Source organism: Phyllopteryx taeniolatus, chromosome 11 (assembly GCF_024500385.1).
Source record: "Phyllopteryx taeniolatus isolate TA_2022b chromosome 11, UOR_Ptae_1.2, whole genome shotgun sequence".
NCBI classification, from domain to species: Eukaryota; Metazoa; Chordata; class Actinopteri; order Syngnathiformes; family Syngnathidae; genus Phyllopteryx; species Phyllopteryx taeniolatus.
Genome location: NC_084512.1, coordinates 3,377,968 through 3,399,124, shown reverse-complemented (window position 1 = coordinate 3,399,124; position 21,157 = coordinate 3,377,968). Strand labels below are relative to the sequence as shown.

The 21,157-nt window shown below is 42.0% G+C and overlaps 1 protein-coding gene across 1 annotated transcript in view; it reads right to left on the bottom strand.

Annotated features, from left to right (window-relative positions):
* ltbp1 (latent transforming growth factor beta binding protein 1) overlaps window positions 1-21,157 on the bottom strand; it is a 195,653-nt gene that overhangs the window by 135,510 nt on the left and 38,986 nt on the right. The window contains 1 exon segment of the mRNA XM_061788961.1: window positions 11,181-11,326. Coding sequence (XP_061644945.1) covers window positions 11,181-11,326 — 146 coding nt within the window.

The following is a 21,157-nucleotide window of genomic DNA, read 5'->3' as shown; positions in this document are numbered from 1 at the left end:
TTCTGCATCCTTTTTCTTCTTAACCAAACCTGCTTCGTTTTCCTCCTGAGATGCTCGGAGAAAAGACCATCCCCGAAGACCAACGAACCTACGGTCGTGAGTACCACAACAAGCATTGCTAGAATGTACAAGATTAGTGCCTATAATTTTGGGGAAAATACTAGCTTCACACAAGCTTCAACTTTATACTCGCTCACCACGGTGCAACCTATTCACGCTCAATTTTAGTCCAGCAACACACGGTTCTATCTTCCCTTTTCGTTTACCCTTAGTGTTATTTTCTCTAGACCCCTGTGTGTGTTTCCCTAGAGATCCCTCGTAGATTTCATTAAATATTCTCAAAAATTCCACTCCATGTTGTGTTTTGTGTCTGTTTTAACTTTAACAATGAGCCTCTGTAATCTAGAACTCGTATTTCCTAAATGTAGCAACCTTCAGATTATGAGACTGATAAGAGGTTTTTGGTCACTTTTTCCTAAATTCTATACATAAAAAAGAGATGTGGTGCCCTTTTGAGACAAAATTTGTTTTATTCTGACATTACGTCTATCGGACTAAACCGGAAGTGAACGCAGGCGTTCACCTTCGACGAATTTATTTCTAAAATAAATTACGTTTTATCTAACGCCAATATACGCTACATACCAATGGTTTTAGGTGGATTTTATAAAAAATTTCTTGGTAACACTTTTTACTGTTGTCAAATAGGTAGTGTAGGTAAAATGTACCCGTATTTTTAGGGTACTTTGCCTATCTAAAATAATAATGTAAATTTTTGATGATTTTTATGGATTATATTTACCAATTTCCAAAAACATTTTTTACAGTGTACCAGTCTCTAAGCATTTTTTTCTAGGTATATTAACTCATTCACTGCCAACCGTTTCCTGAGCAGAGAAACCCCAGACTGCCAGGTATTTTCGAGCAATTCAACTCATTTTTCAAGCCCCAAAGAATATTGTGTATATAAACACCAAAACCACCAAAAGAACGATCAGACTCTCTTCATCAGAAAAAAAAGTTTGTCTCTAGCTTAGCTTCTAGCCTCCTTTGTAATCAGCAGTCAAATATAGGCTAGTTTCAGCCAAATCTGTTTCTGAAGGAAAAAAAACTGAGGAAACAGCCTTTTTTGTGAGGACATTGCAGTTATCCAGAGGCTTGCCGATCACACAAACTGCACAAGACCCTCCCTCACCCAACTCCGTTAAAAAATGCCATTGACGTCTTTAGACGGCATTGGATAGCTCGATTCTGAATTACGTCTTTGGACGGCATTGGGAGGGAATGAGTTAAAGGTTAATTTTTATTGAATTTATTGTTATTGTCTCAACTAGGGCTGTAACTAATGATTATTTTAATAATTGATTAATCTATCGATTATTTTTTTAATTAATAAAAGATAAAATAAAACATTTTAAACTTTCCACCTCTTTATTAAAAACAGGAAATACATGTCAGAAAATCAGCAAAAATGTTGATCATTATTTTCCAAAGTAAAAATGGATGTTTGCAAACATTTTCTTTGGATTCAACACAAAGAATCAGTCTGCTCTCATGGTGGACTACATAAAATGGATGTTTACTGTTGACAGGCTGTAATTCCAAGGATTTGGGCATTTTTAAGATAAGCAATGTCTGCAAAGAACTGCAAAGTTCACATCAGGTGTTTGATCAATGGATGAACAATTACATTTCCAAGGCCCACTTCAATGTTTCTCTGTGACTCTTCCAATCTCTGCTGCAACCTGCTGTGACATTCTAAGCTCAGTGGCCACTTCCCTCTGAGAACATCCTTTTTGAAGCCTCGCAATGGCGAGGTACTGTTTATCAATTGTTTGGAACAGTCTTGAGCTCAAGAGGACTTTTTAAATACCGATTCTAATTAAACCCAGAAGTGTATTGGTTGATTCATAGATCAAACACCTGTTGTGCACTTTGCCATGCAGTTCCTTTTTAGAGAACAGCAAGTTGTGCCAAACAAACTTTGGATGTGCATTCAAAAGTATAAAGAATGTAAAATTAAGTTTGTCTGTTGTAGTGCATTTTACGTTCATCCTAAAATTTCACCCAAAAGCCGAATATCACAAAGTTTTTGTGAGTAGTGTATATTTACTATATACTGTATATAATAGGGGCGGGTTGGCAACTGGGAATTTTGGTACAACAGTTTTTTTGTATGAATTCCTATACAATTTTTAATACAGACAGCCATCTTTTAACAAAACATAATTACAGACTACTATTCAAAAATTCAAGTTATAGGGTAGCCTGTCTCATGTCAACACGCATCCCAAGGGGCTTCCGCTGCAGCGTACACACGGCTGGCCGGGTGGCCCGGCCGGAGTATTGGTAAGATTTACAGCCTGCAGGGTGCAGCATGTGTTTACTCTATGATTCGTGATTTGTCCGACCATTGCTGTTGTCCGACCCAGAATTGAAGTAGCAGACTTAAAGGTCCACCACATCGTATCAGGCCCCCTCACCGAAAACCACTTTGGATTTTTCCCTCTTTTTGCTGACATCTGATTGGCTCAGGCTGATCTTAATTTCACTTGTCAGCAACATGCTAAATTATTAAAGTAGCAAGGTGAGCATGTCGGAAAAAAAAGAATGCAGGTGAGAAGCAAATGGGTGGTGCAGAAAAAATAAGATAGAAAAAGAAATATGAGGGCAACGTGCACCAAATGTTCAAAGCTGACAGATCTTTCCAGTAGAGGAAGGGGGGACAAAGATGCTGCTGAAGGATCCAGCAGCAGGCAATGCATTTTTTATGGGAATGATTTGATATACTTTATAATTAATAAAAAAGGGTTAAACACTTTACTCCTTATCTATTGCATAATTCATTCGTGTTGTTGCTCAGCATCAGAAAATGATCAAGTCTCTGTGACCTGACTTTGCGACTAGGTCACTTTACACTTTAAGCAGGTAACAGCTATTTATATATAGTATTGTTTGATATGTGAACAAAAATGAGCGGGATTAACTCTGTAATAAGAAAGTGTAAACCCTCCATTTGTATGTGTGTGTGTGTGTATGTATGTGTGAGAGAGATTGTGATTTATGTCTGGCCTTTTCTTACATGGATTGCCTTTGTGCATTAAGAACATAATACTTATGATTATTATTGTTATTATTAGCAGCAACCAGTATTGTACCTGAACGAGTTAAATGAAAGAAAGTTCATCAACTACATGTTTTGTGCAAACGTGAACTGAACTTAGTACATTTATGCCTGATGAACATTATTGAAAATGCGCTCATTCTGGTGTTTTCGTTAGGGACTTCCAGGACAAAATCTGTCTAAACACTCCATATACGAGCCTTCATATGTCCGGGATAAACGCAGTATTTGGCAACCAATACAGTACGGTCGTCATTCAAGTTGACATGTGCGAGGTGTGTTCAGGGACATGCCATAAATGGGAATGCGTTCTTTGTTAGGAAAATTATTATTTGTATCATAATGCTTTAGTTAAATCATTGTATGATTAAACTGTCAGAATACAAAATCTATTTTGTTTTGGAATATAAGACCAGATAAGTTAAATTATTTTGTTAATATTGTCAACCTTAGCTGCTAGGAATGCAAAGTTATCAATGTCCTTTCACCATTGTTCCTATCATATTGTGTTGTGTTTTTGTTTGCACATTAAGGACAAAAATCCTGCTTTTGCTTTAATTCCTCATTTAAGACCATACAAGCAACAAGTTTTTCATCATGTTTTTAAGATTGTATAGTGAAAGCTACAGGCACGGTGGTCGACTTGTTAGAGCGTCTGCCTCACAGTTCTGAGGACCAGGGTTCAATCCCCGGCCCTGCCTGTGTGGAGTTGGCATGTTCTCCCCGTGCCTGCGTGGGTTTTCTCCGGGCACTCCAGTTTCCTCCCACATCCCAAAAACATGCATGGTAGGTTAATTGAAGACTCTAAATTTCCCGTAGGTGTGAATGTGAGTGTGAATGGTTCTTTGTTTGTATGTGCCCTGCGATTGGCTGGCAACCAGTTCAGGGTGTACCACGCCTCCTGCCCGATGATAGCTGGGATAGGCTCCAGCACGCCCGTGACCCTAGTGAGGAGAAGTGGCTCAGAAAATGGATGGATGGATGGATAGTGAAAGCTCAAGCTGGCTACTAGTGGACTGAAGGGGTGGCAACAATAAGGAAATGAAATCCCAGTATTTTGAGGGTTAGCAACATACAGTATTGGAAAAAAATAACTATGAAGTAGTTCATTTTTGGAACAGTGAAAGTTCAAAATCCTGAATTATGAACTATAAATTTAACTAGTTCATTTTTGGAACGTTGAACTGAACTTGTCGGCACGGTGTAAGACTGGTTAGCACATCTGCCTCACAGTTCTAGGGACCGGGGTTCAAATCCCGGCCCCGCCTGTGTGGAGTTTGCATGGTCTCCCCGTGCCTGGGTGGGTTTCCTCCCACATCCCAAAAACATGCATGGTAGGTTGATTGAGGACTCTAATTTGTCCGTAGGTGTGGAGGTGAGTGCGAATGGTTGTTTGTTTCTATGTGCCCTGCGATTGGCTGGCAACCGGTTCAGGGTGTACCCCGCCTGCCGCCTGAAGATAGCTGGGATAGGCTCCAGCGGCCCGCGACCCTAGTGAGGATAAGCGGTAAAGAAAATGGATGGATGAACTGAACTTTGAACTTGATCGCGTAGAAAATGAACTTTCCCAACACTGGCAGCAAAATTAGCAGTGAAGATAACTGGCAGAGGGGTTATGTGAGGACGTGGTGCTGGTCTTGGAGAAGGAGGAGGACAAAGATGCGGTGGTCTTATTGGGGGAGGAGGAGAAGGAAGAGAATGCAACAGGAGCCTGTAATAACCAGACCAGTATTGATGCAGAGTGTCAGGCTGCCGTACTGGGTAGGCAATTGTATTATGCACAGTATACCACAAAAATGGTAAAAACACAGTCAACACTCATTGTTTAGTATTCATATTCGTATAATAAAAACTTTGGTCTTCGGTCCCAAATACTGGGGGCCTCCCTATCTCAAATTCCCAGGCTGAATTTTGGGCCCAGTAGGTCCCTGGTATATACTGTATATTTTGTATAATTTTGTCAGTTTATTTGAGCATTTGTAAAATTAATCAGGAGAGAAAATTATAGCCAAAGCCAAAAGTACCTTGTCGAAAGGTGTAAGAGAAGTATCTGAGCTGAAGGATATGTGAGACAAGAATAGTTTTAGCAGCTGTGGCACAAAAACAATGTGCCTGTTAGACAGTCCGTCGTATATGACAAGTTTAACAGAAAAGCTGTTGGTGATTTAGAACAGCAAACACATCTGCTCCTTTCACAAAGTTACTGAAAGAAATGTGTGGCATATTGCAACCAATACTTATTTTTTTAAGATCAAAGCCAACAGCGGGCATTTGTAGAAAGACAGCTAGCTCTGCTGTGAAAGGGGTTCTCGTGTAACATTTTACACGTCAAGGGTCACCGAGCTGAGGAACATAACATAAAATATGTGATTTTATTGTCATTTCCATGTGTGTAGCTCTCAACTTTTGAAATGTAATTATTGATTACAGAAAGTTATTTAAAAATGCTAGGTCAAGTGACACAACATGTTCTTACGTGTTTCAGCTGATGACTCCAATGCACTGTTGCTTGGTTTAGGCTTGCGGTGAGCAAAATTGCCTTGTTTATTGTCCAAGTCAAAATTAGGTTAGTCAAAGGTATATCAAGTAACAGGGTAGTCCTATGTCAAAAAATGTCAACATGTCATAGTTTAAGGAGTAAATTATTAGGGATTATCCAGACCTTGGATGATGATGACTGTGTTTTGCTGTCTAGTTTAGCATTTGAAAGGGCTCCAGTCATTCAAGGCAGACTGGAATGCTTGGTTAGATATTTTTTACTTTTGAGCAACCAAAGAAGAACATGTAAACTCCAAACAGGCGGGGCCAGATTTGAACCCAGGTCCTCAGAACTGTGAGGCAGATGTGCTAACCAGTCGTCCACCGTGCCGCCACAGATGTATACAGTAATACATGAATAATAAAAATGTTAAACCTGACATATTCTTTAACCTGTTCTGGCTCTTCTCTCCCATTGATTTAAATGAAGGTAACCTCCAAATGACCCCACTGGTCATCAATTATTTTCCTTATTTAATGATTAATATATGAGTAATGCAGCCCTATGGGGGGCACAAGTCAGTGCAAACTGTAGGCCGGTCCCAAGCCCGGATAAATGCAGAGGGTTGCGTCAGGAAGGGCATCCGGCTTAAAACCTTGCCAAACAAATATGAGCGTTCATCCAAAGAATTCCATACAGGATCGGTCGTGGCCCGGGTTAACAACGTCCGCCACCGGAGCCGTCAACCTGCAGGGCGCTGTTGGAAATTCAGCTACTGTGGGTCGAAGTCAAAGAAGAAGAAGAAGAAGAGGTGGAAAGCGGGTTCTTCGGCAGAAAGAGAAGAGGAAAACACAGAGCCTAGAACTGAATGTGGGGACTTTGAATGTTGGGACTATGACAGGAAAATCTCGGGAGTTGGTTGACATGATGATTAGGAGAAAGGTTGATATATTGTGTGTCCAGGAGACCAGGTGGAAAGGCAGTAAGGCTAGAAGTTTAGGGGGAGGGTTTAAATTATTTTACCATGGTGTAGATGGGAAGAGAAATGGAGTCGGGGTTATTTTAAAAGAAGAGTTGGCTAAGAATGTCTTGGAGGTGAAAAGAGTATCAGATCGAGTGATGAGGCTGAAATTTGAAATTGAGGGTGTTATGTGTAATGTGATTAGTGGCTATGCCCCACAGGTAGGATGTGACCTAGAGGTGAAAGAGAAATTCTGGAAGGAGCTAGATGATGTAGTTCTGAGCATCCCAGACAGAGAGAGAGTCGTAATTGGTGCAGATTGTAATGGACATGTTGGTGAAGGTAATAAGGGTGATGAAGAAGTGTTGGGTAAGTACGGTATCCAGGAAAGGAACTTGGAGGGACAGATGGTGGTAGACTTTGCAACAAGGATGCAAATGGCTGTAGTGAACACTTTTTTCCAGAAGAGGCACAAACATAGGGTGACCTACAAGAGCGGAGGTAGAAGCACACAGGTGGATTACATCTTGTGCAGACGATGTAATCTGAAGGAGGTTACCAACTGTAAGGTAGTGGTAGGGGAGAGTGTGGCTAGACAGCATAGGATGGTGGTGTGTAAGATGACTCTGGTGGTGGGGAGGAAAATTAGGAAGACAAAGGCAGAGAAGAGAACCATGTCGTGGAAGCTGAGACAGGACGAGTGTTGTGCAGCTTTTCGGGAAGAGGTGATACAGGCTCTCGGTGGACGGGAAGAGCTTCCAGAAGACTGGACCACTGCAGCCAAGGTGATCAGAGAAGCAGGCAGGAGAGTACTTGGTGTATCTTCTGGCAGGAAAGGAGAGAAGGAGACTTGGTGGTGGAACCTCACAGTACAGGAAATCATACAAGGAAAACGGTTAGCTAAGAAGAAGTGGGACACTGAGAGGACCGAGGAGAGGCGAAAGGAATACATTGAGATGCGACACAGGGCAAAGGTAGAGGTGGCAAAGGCAAAACAAGAGGCATATGATGACATGTATGGCAGGTTGGACACTAAAGAAGGAGAAAAGGATCTATACAGGCTGGCCAGACAGAGGGATAGAGATGGGAAGGATGTGCAGCAGGTTAGGGTGATTAAGGATAGAGATGGAAATATGTTGACTGGTGCCAGCAGTGTGCTAGGTAGATGGAAAGAATACTTCGAGGAGTTGATGAATGAGGAAAATGATAGAGAAGGGAGAGTAGAAGAGGCAAGTGTGGTGGACCAGGAAGTGGCAATGATTAGTAAGGGGGAAGTTAGAAAGGCATTAAAGAGAATGAAAAATGGAAAGGCAGTTGGTCCTGATGACATTCCTGTGGAGGTATGGAAGCATCTAGGAGAGGTGGCTGTGGAGTTTTTGACCAGCTTGTTCAATAGAATTCTAGTGCGTGAGAAGATGCCTGAGGAATGGAGGAAAAGTGTACTGGTGCCCATTTCTAAGAACAAAGGTGATGTGCAGAGCTGTGGCAACTATAGAGGAATAAAGTTGATGAGCCACACAATGAAGTTATGGGAAAGAGTAGTGGAGGCTAGACTCAGGACAGAAGTGAGTATTTGCGAGCAATAGTATGGTTTCATGCCTAGAAAGAGTACCACAGATGCATTATTTGCCTTGAGGATGTTGATGGAAAAGTACAGAGAAGGTCAGAAGGAGCTACATTGTGTCATTGTAGATCTAGAGACCTATGACAGAGTACCCAGAGAGGAACTGTGGTACTGCATGCGGAAGTCTGGAGTGGCAGAGAAGTATGTTAGAATAATACAGGACATGTACGAGGGCAGCAGAACAGCGGTGAGGTGTGCTGTCGGTGTGACAGAAGAATTTAAGGTGGACGTGGGACTGCATCAGGGATCAGCCCTGAGCCCCTTCCTTTTTGCAGTGGTGATGGATAGGCTGACAGATGAGGTTAGACTGTAATCCCCGTGGACCATGATGTTTGCAGATGACATTGTGATCTGCAGTGAAAGCAGGGAGCAGCTGGAGGAACAGTTAGAAAGATGGAGGCATGCACTGGAAAGAAGAGGAATGAAGATTAGCCGAAGTAAAACAGAATATATGTGCATGAATGAGAGGGGTGGTGGGGGAAGAATGAGGCTACAGGGAGAAGAGATGACTTTAAATACTTGGGGTCAACCGTCCAGAGCAATGGTGAGTGTGGTCAGGAAGTGAAGAAACGGGTCCAAGCAGGTTGGAACGGGTGGAGGAAGGTGTCAGGTGTGTTATGTGACAGAAGAGTCTCTGCTAGGATGAAGGGCAAAGTTTATAAAACAGTGGTGAGGCCAGCCATGATGTATGGATTAGAGACAGTGGCACTGAAGAGAAAACAGGAAGCAGAGCTGGAGGTGGCGGAAATGAAGATGTTGAGGTTCGCTCTCTGAGTGACCAGGTTGGATAAAATTAGAAATGAGCTCATCAGAGGGACAGCCAAGGTTCGATGTTTTGGAGACAAAGTTAGAGAGAGCAGACTTCAATGGTTTGGACACGTCCAGAGGAGAGAGAGTGAGTATATTGGTAGAAGGATGATGAGGATGGAGCTGCCAGGCAAGAGAGCTAGAGGAAGACCAAAGAGAAGGTTGATGGATGTCGTGAGGGAAGACATGATGGCAGTTGGTGTTCGAGAGGAGGATGCAGGAGATAGGCTCTCATGGAAAAGGATGACGCGCTGTGGCGACCCCTAACGGGACAAGCCGAAAGGAAAAGAAGAAGAATGATTAATATATGAGTAATTTACCTTATTTTCACAATATTTACATTTTCAGGCCCCATCTGGAGAGATCTAATTTAGTCACTGCAGAGTTGACATATTACGGACAAACACACATCTGCCTTTTAAACAAAATTTTAGAGAAAATTGGTATTAACCAGTTAAATTAGCAACATGACAAGTAGACTTTACACCGATCTGATCAACCTGAACGGTATCGGCCGATATTTAGCATTTTATGCTGATCGGCTGATCGGCTTTCATGTCATAACTCGCCAATCCGATCAATGATCAATTATTGATCAGCTGCGCAAAAGACATTAACTCCGCTTCGCCATCATTTACAGTATATTTGAATCCAAAATCCAGTTTATTTTTTAGCCTTGTCGCGTGTCTTTTGACGTAGTACTGTAAATACCTGACCACCAATAAAGTTATTTAAAAATAAACAGCGGCGGTATGGGACAGACAACACGTAATGCGTGGATCAGACGACAAGACAAATTTGCTCTTTCACGATTGCACTATGTCAGACTACTGCAATAAAATCTTGTATTCCGATACCAACACATCCCGTTTTTTAGGATCACTGGGCTTTATCTTGTCAACTCAAATGCGACCGGATACAGTTGTTATCAAGGCGACGAAAGAGTGGATCGGGCGGACTGTATTATAAGAACAAAATGGGGAAAAACGTGTGTTTGTGGTCACCAGTGCTCGGGAGAGGATGTTCGTTTAAGGATTGCTTGAGGTTTGTTCACTTACTTTTAATACGATACGCTCGCAAGCAGGCAACAAAACGTTATGTAGCCTAGCAAGCTACTGCTAGCACTAACGGTTGTACCGGCGTTCTGTCGAATCATGCTCTAAAGTTTCGGTGCAGGTGAAGTAATTTAATTACAATAAAGTTATTTAATTACAGTACGTTAGCCCCCATTATTTTTGTAATGTTGGTTTGACCTGACTGATTAGAATACATGACTTGACTAGAGCAGTGATTTCCAACTTTTATGGAGGCAAGAAACATATTTTACAACGGAAAAATCTCATGGCACACCAACAAACAAAAATGTCACAAAAAATGGAGACATTAATTACTGTATGTACTTCCTGCCATCTAATAGAAGACCATTCATTTGTTCTGTCTGTCACTATGCCTCACTGGCATAAATAGATGAACAAAGACACATTATTTATTGCAAATATTTTTTTGGAGCAATTAAGTAAACAAGTATATACAGTAAATATAAATATGAGACAATAACACATATCAGATTTTTATCCACATTTGTAAGACGCCTAATTCTGATCTTAGGATATCTGATTCCAGGTGTTTTTCCTCTTCACGCTCCATGATGCATATCCAAATTGTGGCAGTGCAAAAAAATTGGAAAAGTGCCACTTGAACCATTGAGTGCAAATCAAGTGAAACACAGCATTTATACTGTTGGCTCACAGTTAGAGGGTTCTGTGTTGGAAATCAAGTAGTAGAGCTTTGCTGTGTCGGGCTTGCATGGTTTCCCTGCATCTATGTGGGTTCTCTGTCAGGTACTCACCAGGCATAGTATCACATTTACAAGATTTAAAGTGACTCAAATTTTCATGGCACAGATGTGCAGCTGCCTAAAAGAATTTTGTTTGCCACAGTGTTTGCATAATAAAATGCATCCACCATGATTGTCACAATTCCCTCAATGAAAATTGTTTGACCTTGCTGTAAACTCCTCCCACTCCTACCGAGATACCACCCACTCCCTGTATCAGTACATTCATTAATTCATTCATTTTACGTACCGCTTATCCTCAATGTTGATCAATTCTTCCTTTTAAAAAAAAGGAGCACATCATCTTCTTTGAAAAAGTAAGCTATTGTTTACAGTATAGGGACTCACCGTGTATAGGGTTGTGTGCCACTGATAGAGGGATGGGCCTTTCAAGTTGAGGTTTGACGTGCATCTGTGTGTGAGTGGTGTGTGTATGGTAATATTTCGGCTTTATGGCATATTGCTGGCCATGTTGCATGGGCATAGACCGGATTCTGGAGGGAAAGAGAGAAACAAATATATAACATAAGATACCTCAATCAGTAAACATGACTGCTGGACCATTGATGTCTAAATAAAAAGAAACCAAGTGCTTCAGTGGGTTAGTTATAGCTATGGAAATGTCCCATATTTATTTTATTTCAACAGCTAATGGAGATCACTTAATTTTATTGGTGCATAATGTAAAAATCAGAAAAAGAAGCAGCCTTTACTCAGGTTTTACATCATCTTCACTGGTGAAGTAGCAAAATCAGTTAGAATTGGACTGAAAAGATACTGTAGACCTTAAACCTGTAAAACAGTTCAGTTGTTCTTAGTACGATAAAAATTTGGAGCATTAGACGTACTGATAATATACCGTAGTTTCAATTTGTTCCACTAACTCATTTTCTTTAAGTTAAAGTTACAAATATGTAAGTTATGTATACTGGAGGTCCTATAATTATAAAATATATATAAAACAATTGATACATATTTTGTTTTTCAATTTATAAGAACAAAATGTATACACATTTTAGTCATATAAAAACAAGAACTGTATTACAAAATTAACCAGACACTGTTATGTTTGTTTTTCTTGTTTTTCTTTTCCTTATCTTATGTGGATATTTGATATATGAACAAGCAAATCTTGTGATGACATCCCCCAACAATTATTTAAAAATTTGGACTGAAAAACGAAGAAGAAAGAAGCAGCAGCCTTCATTGGTGAGTACGTAATGTCACATAACGTTGATCTGGTCTTAGCGGTCAGTTGGGCCACCGCACACCAAGCAATACGGCCGAAAGTGGACCAAAGCAAAACAATTTTAATCACCTGCTCTTCGCCCCCCGTGAAACAATTACTGTAATTATCGCACATCGATCAACGCGCTAAAACAGAAAAACTAAAACACTGTCGGGTTTTGAGGCTTAGCATACAATATACTGTATTATAATTTCTTTTACAACCCCAATTCCAATGAAGTTGGGACGTTGTGTTAAACATAAATCAAAAACAGAATACAATGATTTGCAAATCATGTTCGACCTATATTGAATTGAATACACTACAAAGATATTTAATGTTCAAACTGATAAACTTTATTGTTTTCAGCAAATAATCATTAACTTAGAATTTTATGGCTACAACACGTTCAAAAAAAGCTGGGACAGGTGGCAAAAAGACTGAGAAAGTTGAGGAATGCTCATCAAACCCCTGTTTGGAACATCCCACAGGTGCACAGGCTAATTGGGAACGGGTGGGTGCCATGATTGGGTATAAAAGGAGCTTCCCTGAATTGCTCAGTCATTCACAAGCAAAGATGGGGCGAGGTTCCTCAACGTACAATTGCAAGGAATTTAGGGATTTCATCATCTGCGGTCCATAATACCATCAAAGTGTTCAGAGAATCTGGAGAAATCACTGCATGTAAGCGGCAAGGCCGAAAACCAACATTGTCTCCCATTGAAAATGTGTGGCGCATTATGTGTGATGATTATATGCTAAAAACAATCAAGTTGATCAGTTTGAACATTAAACATCTTTGTAGTGTATTCAATTAAATACAGGTTGAACATGATTTGCAAATCATTGTTTTCTGTTTTTATTTATGTTTAACACGTCCCAACTACATTGGAATTGGGGTTGTAATTTAACCATAAAACGTGGCACGATTGTCAAGGATGATGCGGGTTGCATTGGTTTCTTGCAAAAGGTACATATGAAATTATAAATATAGTTAAGTATTATTGTGAAAGACAATATACTGTACTGTCTACACTCATTTGTATGGCTTGGCGGCACCGCAGCAGCTGCCGACCGGTTGGGTTTCGCTTGCGCTTAAAACCCGGAAACACTTTTCTTCTTCCTTAAAAGAGGGCAACTCTGCATTTCTAGCAGAGGGGCAAACGATCAGGTGGACCTTGACAGAAACACACAACACACTAGATGTCTGATGAAATATGCAATATAAACATAAAGCATATCATAGTACCAAACATATAGGCAAGTCTGCAGAGACCTTGGTGAGCAAGCACCCCCGCCTGCTTCCAGAATGGGGTATGAGGGCTGGAAGAACAGTCTGCGCTTTAAGAGGGGCAAGTATAGGTCCAAAGGGAGCAGCTCTGGTATAAAAAATGTGCCTGTGAATGCAGAAAGCATAGCGGGACCAATCCAAAGAGGCAGCATCCACGGCCAACATCAAAAGACCCAGAAGAGGAGAAGTCAACATTCCCAACTATCCCCATGGTGAAACTTAGAACACACTTGAGACACAGAGGCTTGAGATCGTGGAGCAATTCAAAAGGACAGCCATAAAAAGAGACATAATTCTGATCCATCAACATATGCTACGCAACTCTGCACCCAGGAGCGAAGTGGAGTCTGCCAGACTATAAAACGGCCTTTACTCTTTTGCAAAGACCAAGTGAGTAAAAATTGCACTTTTAAAAAAAGGAAGTTTTGTAGGAGTGCCTGATCTGGATGGAAGCTAAACTGTGTGATTTTCTATTGTGTACTCTTATTTATTTGTCTGAAAACCCCAATTTTACAATCTTAAATTGTTTTGTTTCCATTCAGCTCTACAGTGAATTCCACAGGATAACAAATGACATATCATTCTCCTTCTTCTCTGCACTCGATAAATACACACCTCAGCTGATAAATAAAACTCTATAAAAAGAGGAAGCATGGACATTTTGGTGAAATAATAGAATATGTTTTAATTGCATTTAAACAGGTTAAAAAAAATATTAATACAGTAAATAGATGTGAAAATCTGTTACAGGAATGTTAGGGTCAACATAAACTCTGTTAGAACAGCATCCCTGGCCAGCTTTCACCTGTACCTTAAAAGAGGAATCATCTGAGGTGTTCAGAATTTACATGGTACTTTTGTGTTTTTGACCCACATCCATAATTCAACATCTTGATTTGTTTCACAAAGAGAATTTACTTACCATAATTTCTCATGTATAATGCGCACTCCCAAAGTTGACCTCAAAATTCTGGAAAACTCTTCAACCCATGTATAATGCATTTTTACAATGTATGATTTTGCTTCTACCGATATGATCAAAACATGAAGTCTGTCTCTGTATTTTGTTATTTTTTTTCTTGAAATAATTATTCTGAAGTTAAGCACTTTATTTGAACACATAATACAACCCCAATTCCAATGAAGTTGGGACGTTGTGTTAAACAAATAAAACCAGAATACAATGATTTGCAAATCATGTTCAACCTATATTTAATTGAATACACTACAAAGACAAGATATTTAATGTTCAAAGTGATAAACTTTGTTTTTAGCAAATAATCATTAACTCAAGATTTTATGGCTGCAACACGTTCCAATAAAGCTGGGACAGGTGGCAAAAAAGTTGAGGAATGCTCATCAAACACCTGTTTGGAACATGGTGGGTGCCATGATTGGGTATAAAAGGAGCTTCCCTGAATTGCTCAGTCATTCACAAGCAAAGATAGGGCGAGGTTCACCTCTTTGTGAACAAGTGCATGAGAAAATAGTCGAACAGTTTAAGGACAATGTTCCTCAATGTACAATTGGAAGGAATTTAGGGATTTCATCACTACGCAAAGCAAAAGCCATTTATCAACAACACCCAGAAACGCCGCCGGCTTCTCTGGGCCTGAGCACATCTAAGATGGACTGATGCAAAGTGGAAAAGTGTTCTGTGGTCCGACGAGTCCACATTTCAAATTGTTTTGGGAAATTGTGGATGTTGTGTCCTCCGGGCCAAAGAGGAAAAGAACCATCCGGACTGTTATTGACGCAAAGTTCAAAAGCCAGCATGTGTGATGTTATGGGGCTGTGTTAGTGCAAATGGCATGGGTAACTTACAAATCTGTGAAGGCACCAATTAATTCTGTACATACAGGTTTTGGAGAAACATATGCTGCCATCCAAGCAGCGCCTTTTTCATGGACGCCCCTGCTTATTTCAGCAAGACAATACCAAACCACATTCTGCATGTGTTACAACAGCGTGGCTTCGTAGTAAAAGAGGGCGGGTATTAGACTGGCCTGCCTGCAGTCTAGACCTGTCTCCCATTGAAAATGTGTGGCACATTATGAAGCGTAAAATACGATAACGTAGACCCCGGACTGTTGAACAGCTGAAGCTGTACATCAAGCAAGAATGGGAAATAATTCCACCTCCAAAGCTTCAACAATTAGTGTACTCAGTTCCCAAACGTTTATTGAATGTTGTTAAAAGAAAAGGTGATGTAACACAATGGTAAACATGACCCTGTCCCAGCTTTTTTGGAACGTGTTGCAGCCATAGAATTCTAAGTTAATGATTATTTGCTAAAAACAATAAAGTTTATCAGTTTGAACATTAAATATCTTGTCTTTGGAGTGTATTCAATTAAATATAGGTTGAACATGATTTGCAAATCATTGTATTCTGTTTTTATTTATGTTTAACACAGGGTCCCAGCTTCATTGAATTGGGGTTGTACTTAGGCGGGGAATAAGAACCGCGACCCTCCAGTTGCAGGTTGTACTCTTACCCTCAAGTGCCATGCCACCCACAGTTATAGATGAAAGAGGAGGTCTGGAGTCTCCCTTCACCAGTGAATCATTATGTTGCGATCACAGCGTGTATGACGTCACTCCCGTTCGCCACAAGCCATAAAGTAAACAAGCAACTGTAGTGTCCGTTGTCGAGTAACACACATACTGTACAGATACAGGAAGAATGTCTCAATTCTCCAGTCCCATGTAGCTCCCCATTCCTCCTCAATTCGTCTGGGCCACTTTGCCGACGCAAAAGCAACAAGCAGTGACAGTCGAACAGCGCAGGCACAGTCATCAGAAATGGTGTTGCTGCAAGCCTGCTGCTGAGAGGGTGCAAACAGCAAGCACGAACATTCTACTTCAGTGAATGTCCTGCTGCCGCTGTAAACTGTCCACCAAGGGTCCACACAAGGGACAACAACCACCAAATGGAAAAAAAACAACAGATGTTGAATCTTTGTCTTAGAAAATCATTACAAGGATAGATATCGTGTAAGGTTTCGTGTTTTCCTTTCGCTTTTGGTGATATGGGTAAAGTGATTTAAGTGTTACTCTTCTGTACGTTTTGTGTATCAAGGTTCACGCTGCCCATTCACCACCTTGCCAATAGCTAACTGAAACAGGATGTAGCGAAACGAATATTGCCCATGTTCACCACGCTAGCGAATCGAAATTGCCTGCATCAAAACTCAAAAGCCCTTCCTTCCTGTCATGTGGGAACTGTGTTAATGGTTTATTTTTCCCCCCGCTTCGTGAAATGCTTCAATCCGCCATCCAGTCGCTGCTGCCTATAAGCAGTCAGGCCCACGGGCTTTCCCAGCTGAAGGGAACGGCGCATCTGTGGAAGACAAGGCCCGATGCCGCTTGGCACCAAATTGAAGCAGGTGTATTACCGCAACATACGTTTGAAGCGTCAATGTGTCCTGCAATTCACATTAGTTCTCGCAGCTAGCTAGCTAGCTGCCTTCGTCATCAATACATAAGCCTCTAATCCCACTTTGGTTGTCATGCTGAGTGGCCCTGGCTCGAAGCAGGCCCGTAGCTAGTCATTTGGGGGTCCAAGGCAAACATATGCCCCTTTTCCATTGTACCAGTTCTACGCCCAACTAGCTTCGCTACGCCCGGTGTGGTCACTTCTCCATTACACTTTTTCGAGGCCAAGCAGTGACAATGGCAATCGCCTGGTTCTAAAATGCAGGCCGACAAGGGCTGTGATGTAACTGTGATCCAATTGGCTGACAGATGGAGGCGTTTCTTTAAGCACGGTGAATTGTTACTTTCACAATCATGCCGTCTAAAGGCTGCCACACACAGAGTGATGCAGCTGAACCCGACTGAACTGTCGCGTAGTGTGAGTGATTAGGCGACTATTTTCATGAGTGGCCGATCAGTCTGTCCATGGTTTTGGCACCCAAAATTTTAATCGCCGTCTTAACGTCGCCGCAGATTCCGGGTTTAGTGAGCCGCGGCGCATCAAGTCATATCAAGAGTATATAAAGCATCAAATACTGTGTTTTACATCAATGCTTAACTATATTTATAATGTACCTGTGGATGAAAAAGCAAAGCTTGTGCGCAGAATGTACGTGAACACATACGTACATGCTGGGTACGTTCAAATGAATGGAGCCAGCGAGCCTCCTTTCAAATATCCACACTTTCACTTTTATTCTCACAAACACCCTCTCTCTTTAGCAACCTAGCTCTTCCTTAACTATTTATCTATCTTTTTGTGCTTTAAGGAACGTGATAAAGTACAAGATACTGAATACACAGAATCAAACGGCGGGCTTGCCGGGGATCCACTTGTGCAATCGCTCATGTGCGGGGGTGCGTCGGCAACTCTACACGATGATCCGGTCCAGTCGGGTTCGACCACATCGCGCAGTGTGCGGCAGACGTAAAGCAGCTTTTGTTCTGTGGTTGACTGAGGAGGTGCGGGCATTTTTGTCCATATTGGCAGAAGATGAAATACGGCGAGATGCAAGGCGCGACAAGAAACGAGCGTGTCACCATCTTCTTGATCCCGCTCTAATCCCTCCCACTTTTGACTGGTGCCTTTTGTAAAGGAAAAGCAACTGAGGCCAGACCAGGCCAAACGAGGCCGTTTGGAACTTAAAAGCGGCAATAGTCACCCCCCCACCCTTGATCAAATAAGTGAATTAATTTAACACTTTTACTGTAATTGATAAGAACATTAATCAACATTTTTTTTTGTTTTGCATGTTGTCAAGCTTAAATGTTTCCCAACATCAAACAAATTTAAATATTAGTCAAAGACAACACAAGTAAACACAAAATGCAGTTTTTTTTTATTATTACGGGAGAAAAAAAATCCAAACCTACCTGTCCATGGCTCTGTGTGAAAAGGTGATTGCCCCGTAAACCTGATAACTGGTTGGGCCACCCTTAGCAGCAACAACTACAATCAAGCGTTTGCGATAACTTGCAATGAGCCTCTTGCAGCGCTGTGAAGGAATTTTGGCCCACTCTTCTTTGTAGAATTGTTGTAATTCAGCCACATTGGAGGGTTTTGAATCGCCTTTTCAAGGTCATGTCACGGCATCTCCCTAGGATTCAAAACAGGACTTTGACTAGGCCACTCCCAAGTCTTCATTTTGTTTTTCTTCAGCCATTCAGAATTGGACTTAATGCAGCCCTATGGGGGGCACAAGTCAGTGCAAACTGTAGGCCGGTCCCAAGCCCAGATAAATGCAGAGGGTTGCGTCAGGAAGGGGATCCAGCTTAAAACCTTGCCAAACAAATATGAGCGTTCATCCAAAGAATTCCATACCGGATCGGTCGTGGCCCGGGTTAACAACGTCCGCCACCGGCGCCGTCAACCTGGAGGGCGCCGTTGGAAATTCAGCTACTGTGGGTCGAAGTCAAAGAAGAAGAAGAGGTGGAAAGCGGGTTCTTCGGCAGAAAGAGAAGAGGAAAACACAGAGCCTAGAACTGAATGTGGGGACTTTGAATGTTGGGACTATGACAGGAAAATCTCGGGAGTTGGTTGACATGATGATTAGGAGAAAGGTTGATATATTGTGTGTCCAGGAGAGCAGGTGGAAAGGCAGTAAGGCTAGAAGTTTAGGGGCAGGGTTTAAATTATTTTACCATGGTGTAGATGGGAAGAGAAATGGAGTCGGGGTTATTTTAAAAGAAAAGTTGGCTAAGAATGTCTTGGAGGTGAAAAGAGTATCAGATCGAGTGATGAGGCTGAAATTTGAAATTGAGGGTGTTATGTGTAATGTGATTAGTGGCTATGCCCCACAGGTAGGATGTGACCTAGACGTGAAAGAGAAATTCTGGAAGGAGCTAGATGATGTAGTTCTGAGCATCCCAGACAGAGAGAGAGTCGTAATTGGTGCAGATTGTAATGGACATGTTGGTGAAGGTAATAGGGGTGATGAAGAAGTGATGGGTAAGTACGGCATCCAGGAAAGGAACTTGGAGGGACAGATGGTGGTAGACTTTGCAACAAGGATGCAAATGGCTGTAGTGAACACTTTTTTCCCCAGAAGAGGCACGAACATAGGGTGACCTACAAGAGCGGAGGTAGAAGCACACAGGTGGATTACATCTTGTGCAGACGATGTAATCTGAAGGAGGTTACCAACTGTAAGGTAGTGGTAGGGGAGAGTGTGGCTAGACAGCATAGGATGGTGGTGTGTAAAATGACTCTGGTGGTGGGGAGGAAAATTAGGAAGACAAAGGCAGAGAAGAGAACCATGTGGTGGAAGCTGAGACAGGACGAGTGTTGTGCAGCTTTTCGGGAAGAGGTGATACAGGCTCTCGGTGGACGGGAGGAGCTTCCAGAAGACTGGACCACTGCAGCCAAGGTGATCAGAGAAGCAGGCAGGAGAGTACTTGGTGTATCTTCTGGCAGGAAAGGAGAGGAGACTTGGTGGTGGAACCTCACAGTACAGGAAATCATACAAGGAAAAAGGTTAGCTAAGAAGAAGTGGGACACTGAGAGGACCGAGGAGAGGCGAAAGGAATACATTGAGATGCGACACAGGGAAAAGGTAGAGGTGGCAAAGGCAAAACAAGAGGCATATGATGACATGTATGGCAGGTTGGACACTAAAGAAGGAGAAAAGGATCTATACAGGCTGGCCAGACAGAGGGATAGAGATGGGAAGGATGTGCAGCAGGTTAGGGTGATTAAGGATAGAGATGGAAATATGTTGACTGGTGCCAGCAGTGTGCTAGCTAAATGGAAAGAATACTTCGAGGAGTTGATGAATGAGGAAAATGATAGAGAAGGGAGAGTCGAAGAGGCAAGTGTGGTGGACCAGGAAGTGGCAATGATTAGTAAGGGGGAAGTTAGAAAGCCATTAAAGAGAATGAAAAATGGAAAGGCAGTTGGTCCTGATGACATTCCTGTGGAGGTATGGAAGCATCTAGGAGAGGTGGCTGTGGAGTTTTTGACCAGCTTGTTCAATAGAATTCTAGTGCGTGAGAAGATGCCTGAGGAATGGAGGAAAAGTGTACTGGTGCCCATTTTTAAGAACAAAGGTGATGTGCAGAGCTGTGGCAACTATAGAGGAATAAAGTTGATGAGCCACACAATGAAGTTATGGGAAAGAGTAGTGGAGGCTAGACTCAGGACAGAAGTGAGTATTTGCGAGCAACAGTATGGTTTCATGCCTAGAAAGAGTACCACAGATGCATTATTTGCCTTGAGGATGTTGATGGAAAAGTACAGAGAAGGTCAGAAGGAGCTACATTGTGTCTTTGTAGATCTAGAGAAGCCTATGACAGAGTACCCAGAGAGGAACTGTGGTACTGCATGCGGAAGTCTGGAGTGGCAGAGAAGTATGTTAGAATAATACAGGACATGTACGAGGGCAGCAGAACAGCGGTGAGGTGTGCTGTTGGTGTGACAGAAGAATTTAAGGTGGACGTGGGACTGCATCAGGGATCAGCCCTGAGCCCCTTCCTTTTTGCAGTGGTGATGGATAGGCTGACAGATGAGGTTAGACTGGAATCCCCGTGGACCATGATGTTTGCAGATGACATTGTGATCTGCAGTGAAAGCAGGGAGCAGCTGGAGGAACAGTTAGAAAGATGGAGGCATGCACTGGAAAGAAGAGGAATGAAGATTAGCCGAAGTAAAACAGAATATATGTGCATGAATGAGAGGGGTGGTGGGGGAAGAATGAGACTACAGGGAGAAGAGATAGCAAGGGGGGAGGACTTTAAATACTTGGGGTCAACCGTCCAGAGCAATGGTGAGTGTGGTCAGGAAGTGAAGAAACGGGTCCACGCAGGTTGGAACGGGTGGAGGAAGGTGTCAGGT